At 29.1% G+C, this 6,618-nt stretch overlaps 1 protein-coding gene across 1 annotated transcript; it reads right to left on the bottom strand.

The window, feature by feature from the left end:
• Positions 1-2,582: 2,582 nt before the first annotated feature.
• LOC124848838 (uncharacterized) lies at positions 2,583-4,351 on the bottom strand. Its single transcript, XM_088093275.1, has 2 exons — positions 3,735-4,351; positions 2,583-3,588 (listed from the first exon to the last, which is right to left on the bottom strand). Exons 1-2 carry the CDS (start codon positions 3,975-3,977, stop codon positions 3,064-3,066), a joined length of 768 nt encoding a protein of 255 aa, XP_087949401.1. The 5' UTR covers positions 3,978-4,351; the 3' UTR covers positions 2,583-3,063.
• Between the last annotated feature and the right edge of the window lie 2,267 nt (positions 4,352-6,618).

Raw genomic sequence — 6,618 nt, 5'->3', positions numbered from 1 at the left:
TATGATAAAGTTTTGAATTTTATTGATTTTTGTAAACCAGTCACATCCCAAAATTTGGGACGTTACAATGACTAAGTCACACAATTCTTACATGCAAGTTACTTTATGCATTATTAAGTATCTTAAGAATGCACTTGATAAAGACATTTTTTATCTAGTTCAAAATCCCAACAGAATCCAAGCTTTTTCTAATTCAAATTAGGCTAGTTGCAACATCACTTGAAAATCTGATATAGGATATTGCATTTTCTATTGTAATTACTTGATTTCATGAAAATCTACAAAGCAAAATATTGTTTCTTTAGCTTTACAGAAGCAAATATAGAGTCTTAGCCACCATTGCTTGTGAATTGCAATGGCTCAAATATATGGCTAATGACTTATCTTTGGATATTTCTTTGTTTTTTCTTACTTTATGTGACAATCAATATATTATTCACATGGCAAAAAAAAATCCTACGTTCCATGAAAAAACGAAACACATCAGAATAAATTGTCACTTCATCGATCTGTGCTAAAATTCTTTAAGGCCTAATTATCTTGTCTCATGTTTTCTAACATCAAATTGGTGATGTGTTTCCTAAATCCTTGCATCCTGATCCCTTTGAAGATAACATTTCCAAGTTGGGTTTAAAAGACATCCATAACTCACCTTGAGAGGGTATTAGAAATAAGTTATATAGTATGATTGAATTGTTGCTTTTCTGTTTCTTTGTTGTTTCTTTTGTTACTTTTATGTTGTTTTTTTTCCTTCTATGTTTTCTTCTTCTTAATTCTATATAACTAAGTTTTCTATTGTAAAATCATTGAGTTGATCAATAAACATTTTTTTTGAGATATTACATTGTTCCACTTCTCGATTCAATAATTTTCAAACACTAATAGTTACTATATATTATATGAGATTTAAAGTTAAATTGTATTATGTTTAACTCAATCTTAGAAAACCAAAATTTCATTAAGATAAATTTCATGATTCTGATTATATTAAAAAATAACTTTAAACCTAACTCAATCCTACAAACTCAACTCATAAGGTGATGTTTGTACTCATTTATATATTTTAAATTGATCTTGTATCTAATGATGCGAGACTTTTATTAAATGATTTTTTTAATTATATAGTTGTATTTGAATTATATTTTGACTATATTGTACTTGTTATATTAATAAATTTTTCAATAAATTTTTCAATGCATTGATATTTTGAGGGTGTTTGACCCTAACAAATTGATTTGTTTCATTTTGTAGGAGTTGATATTTTAAGTTTTATATATTACTAAAAATTTAGAAAACATAATTAAATCTACACTCTTAAATACTTTTGAATTTCCTAAAAATGTAAATAATAATATTATGTTGTATAATTAAAACTGTTTTTTTAACCTGAACACTTTATGTATTTAATAAATAGTATATTTAATATCTTTCATTGAGTGGGATTATCCCCACTAATTTAAAAGCTATAACTAATTCAAACCATATTTAATTTAAGCAATTGAATTCAGTATAAATGTTGTGCATATTTAAGGAATGTTGATATATCATACGATAATTGTGTTTGAAATGATGAATAATATTTCAATTCAAATTTTTTAGAATTAAGTATTTAGGATAATATTTTTAATTGTTTTTTTTTTCTTTGAAGTATTAAGTATAAAAACTATTAGTAAAAGGACATTCTTACTTTAATGATAACTTAAATAACTTATATTAAGATATCATATCGTGGTAAGTGGAAGAAGAATTTTTGTATATACTATAATGTGACATTAATATGCAATTTTATACAATGAATTCACCATGACTTAAGGAGCTTGTGTTTGTAAATCTAAAATACTTAAAATTGGTATATATTAATATCTGGTAAGATATGCTTAATATTATTATCTCAGTATGTGCTTGCTTATTGTTATTGATATTGTATAAAAATAAGTTAAGTTTTAATTCATTTACAAGAAATTGTAAATATTATACTCTCTTGTACATTAATTGGCTCAAATGTTAGATAACTAACACAAATATTTTTGACTGATTATTTTATTTCATTATGTAATTGTAAATGGTGCAGGACAAGAAGATGAACCGAAAGTGATACTAGAGGTTGGCTTACTTTGTTTTCTCATATTTTACTAGTGAATATATATGTTTTGTAAAGCCTTCTTATTGAATAAACTATAGTTTATTTTATTATATATGTAAGCATTTAATTGCTAAAGAATTTAATATGCATATATGTTATGAGTAGTTATATAATGGAAAAAATAAATTTTAAAACTGATATTTTAATAACTTTATAACATAACACACATATTATTATTTTATTGATTTATTATTTATTTATTATTGTATTTACGTACTTAAATCTAATAAAGAAATCACATATATACTATATCAAAATATTATAAAAAACAAAAATCTGTGTTACTATATTAATTAATTTTATACATCAACCTTACCAAAATTACATATGATGTACACACAAAATCCATCATTTAAACAATAATCTAAGTTTACAATTTGCTGAGAATATGTACTTGTTATTTCAAAACCATATTATAGAATCTGATTGCCCAAGATAATTTAATAAGTTACAAATCACGAATGCACTCGTATTATTTCAGAAGTAAATTCTGTACAAATCAAACTTAATTTCAATACAACAACCAACATCTTTCCCTATCAAATTTCATTAACTACTTTTCCTACTTTGCATCGGTTAGATATGTATTGTCATGTCAGAAACCCAAACAAAAGCATGGCAAAGGGAAATAAATGTGGAACTGCTGCTTCTGTCTCTCCCACCCTTACAATCCTTTCCAATCTTAGCCACTGGAAGAGCACTCATGTCACTGTCTTTTGGGCTATGCCTAAGAAAGCTTCGACACTAAGCATAGAGATAGCAGAGCAGAGAATGTAGAAGCATGCACCAAGCACGAAAAAGGACCATTCTCTCGTCAAAATTTAATGCCCCATTATGGTACATCCTAATAGTTCCCTGCGAACTTGCTTCCCATAATTAACCAGAAACTATCATAAAGCTCTTGATTAGTATAGTCATTGTTAATTATCATCTGACACACGATCAAGTTTTCGATCATGTGTCACGTGAAAACTAAACGGGACTATGGCCATGCGATAATCTTGAACTATGTCATGATAATTTCTGGTATCTTTGTCTTGTGGACTTTCTCTGAGCCTTGGAACTTTTGGTGACCTTTTTTTGCACGGAGAACTCGAGTCCCAAACGGCCAAAAAGTAGAGCAATGTTGAAGTCAAAAGAATACCAAAAAGCTTTCCCCAAAATACCGTAAACGCTAAGCTGAATAGAACCAAGTATATTCCATAGCACTCGAACCTTTTTTGCTTCTCCAGTGGGCTTCCATGACCACCCTCTTTCCCTTTTTCCTCGGTGGAGTAGTGATTTGAAACGTTCGTTGATTCTGATGACGCGTGTGAGCCGGAGCAAGCTGAAGATGAAGTTGACAAAGGCGATTGAAGGGTTTTTCTTTCCCCATACTTCAAATTCTTGTGTTTGTACCCAAATGAATCATGGATGTAGCGGTTTTTATGGTGATCTCTTTTATTCTGCAAGACAAAAACATCTAAGTTAAAATAGGAAAAAAAAATTATACATATCATCCCAAAATTCGCGATCATGATTTGTGTGACTGATGGCAGAAATTAAACTAAAAAAAATGATAAAACAGTGAAAAAATGAATCCAAGACTAACCAGTATGGTTTCGTAGAACGCAGCTTTGATCACCCGAGAAATCGTCCGTTTAGGTGAAACGTGGTGGAAGTATACAGATTTGGGTTTTGAATTCTTGACCATTTGTTGCTTCTCTGAAGTGGGGACGCGTGAGAAATGACTGGGAGAAGAAGAACGATGAGGAGCAACTTCGGACTTTAACATGCAATCTATGTCGACGACAGGGCGAAAACATAGGAACTTGTTCTTTGAGAAGCTCCTCATGATTTTTCTGGATGAAGATATTTGTGTGTAACTCCAAAAGAGAAGATGAAGATGACAAGACAAACTCTGCTTTTGATTTTCGGGAATTTGGTTCGTTGGTTTTACAGCAAGACGAAGCAGTGGTTAGAGGACATTATATAACGTTGGGATGGTCATGGACATGGGTTTGGTTACCGTTCATTATTAGGTTTATTTTTATTTTATTTTTGTTCTTTATTTTTGTTTTAGTGAAAGGGTAGAAAGTGGGGGAAGAAAAGGAAGAAGCACTTTGGGGTGTGTGTGTGAGGAAGATGTTGAAGGATGTGACTTATAAAAATATATATTTTTCTTTTGGGAAAGAGCTATAGAGAGAAAGAAAGAGAGGGTTTAATTTTGCAATAGCATAAAGGTGAGAGAGAAAAAGAGAGTCTTTAATGTTTAATGTTTATGGATAGTGAGTCAGGTGGCGTGGAGAATATATGTACTGTTGCTGTGTCGTCTAAACGAAGGGTTTTGCTTTGTCGTGCATTAAATTTTATGGTACGAAGGATTTTTCCGTATTTAAGATGGTTTAATTTGGATTCGGATTGAGATCATGACACAGAAACAGTTTGTTTTTCATTTAGGATTTGAAATTATTTATAACTTTTATCATGATTTCCATTATTTGATGCGATTTGCAAGGACAACATGCCTATTTAATGTATTTCTAAACACACTTTATAGATACCAGAAGCGTCGTGTTATCCAATTTCTAGTTTGGATTTCATCGCTTCATATGCCATTAAGCTTTCTTTATGTTAGGTTTAGATCTTATTAAAAGACTATTTAACTATTGTTTAGACTCACTAAGATTTCTCTTCTGTCAAAAGAAAAAAAAATCATGAATATCGAACTTATTTAAGATAAAACGAATTTAGATGTATGGATTGAGCATCCTTAATTATGTAAACATAATCAACCTTTAATATTAGAAATGTGGATTGGTTCAAGATTTTGAATTAATTAATAAGAAAGATACAAATGTGGTTTTATTATATTTGGTTAGAGATATTGAATACTTTCAAATTGGATGAATCTAAATCAACACAACCCACCTTTGTTTTTTCTTCCCTTTTATGTTGTTGCCATTTTAATTTGATTTTATAAAACTTGAAAACATATATAATTATAATAATACGATGTTTAACCTTAGTTCTTAAACTATATATTTTTCATAAATATTTCCTTTTAAAAAACTAAAATTATAAATACACATATTACTCCGTGTTTGATACCGATTAGACACATGTTTGATCAAGTGAAGTTAATTAAAAATATTACTGACAAGTCCAACTATTTCAAGCCAGATAAATTATTGTGTGTATTTTATATCTCCTTTCTAATCCGTTAAACATAATTCAGCTAACCCATTATGATAACTACACAATTATATTTTGAAAGAAAAAAAAAAAGATAGAAATATAGGGGGAGAGAGCACAGAGAAAAAAAGTTTTGAATAATAAGCAAGTACTACAAGAACAAAATCACAGTTACATACCATAAAAATAGAAGAATTAGGATTTTCGAATTTTAGGAATTTAAAAATTAGAGAGAGCACAGAGAAAAAAAGTTTTGAATAATAAGCAAGTACTACAAGAACAAAATCACAGTTACATACCATAAATTTCGAATTTTAGGAATTTAAAAATTAGGAATGAACGAATAAGATTGCTTACCAGAGGAATTAACAATAAACGAACTCCAGAACAATAACACTCACTATGCGTAATAAGAACGAGATTCTTCGTCTACGCGAATCTACAATGGTGACCACCAAAGAATATGCGAGATTGAACGAAGAAGATGACGAAGGGAACTGAGTGCGCGAGACTGAACGAGGAATCCAAATAAGAGAGTTTCAGTGCGTTCGAGATAGGAGAGTTGGAATCAGGGATCGAGAGAAATTCGAGACAACAGAGTGTTCGAACAAACAGGATTGGAATTAATGAAACCTAAATTCTATTTTTTGAAAAATAAAAGAATTTCCAAATCGATATGTAACATCGATAGGTAACACTTGCGTCTACTTACATACGGATATATTGGTAGGTAAAATCCTTATGTAACTCACTTTTCACCATCTGTATGTATATACAGATTAAAATTTATATATAAATATCAGTAAATAATAATCACTTTTCTTTTTCTTTTCTTTCTTTTCTTTCTTATAGTGAAGAAGGATGAGTGCTTAAAAAAAATTTTAAAGTTAAATTTTTTAAACTTAACATTATTATTATTTTTTAATTATTATTGTTTATAATGACTTTGTTCGAGATGTCTCTGAGGTGATTAATCTTGCTATAATGAAAGAATTATAGCATGATTAATCTTCTTCTTGATGATCGACACCTACTTTCAAACAAAGTATAATTAAAAAACGTGTTATCTTGAAATTTAAAAAATAATATAAGTATTTCATTTTATTGAAAAACCCGATAAGAACGAAGGAGTAAAAGTGAATAATTTCTTTTTTAAATAATGCGTATTTTCTATCATTTATTGGTATCTTTAAACTCCAAGTTATACAAATTGCTAAGCGTTTTATTTGTGGATGAACCTCTAAAAGAAACTCTTGCTTAAGGTTAAAATTAAAATTTTAGATACATTATATTTGAAAAGA

Source organism: Vigna umbellata, chromosome 6, assembly GCF_029865625.1.
Source record: "Vigna umbellata cultivar VRB3 chromosome 6, Vumbellata_1.0, whole genome shotgun sequence".
NCBI classification, from domain to species: Eukaryota; Viridiplantae; Streptophyta; class Magnoliopsida; order Fabales; family Fabaceae; genus Vigna; species Vigna umbellata.
Note: the sequence above shows the minus strand (reverse complement) of the source record. Positions and strands in the feature narration are given on the sequence as shown.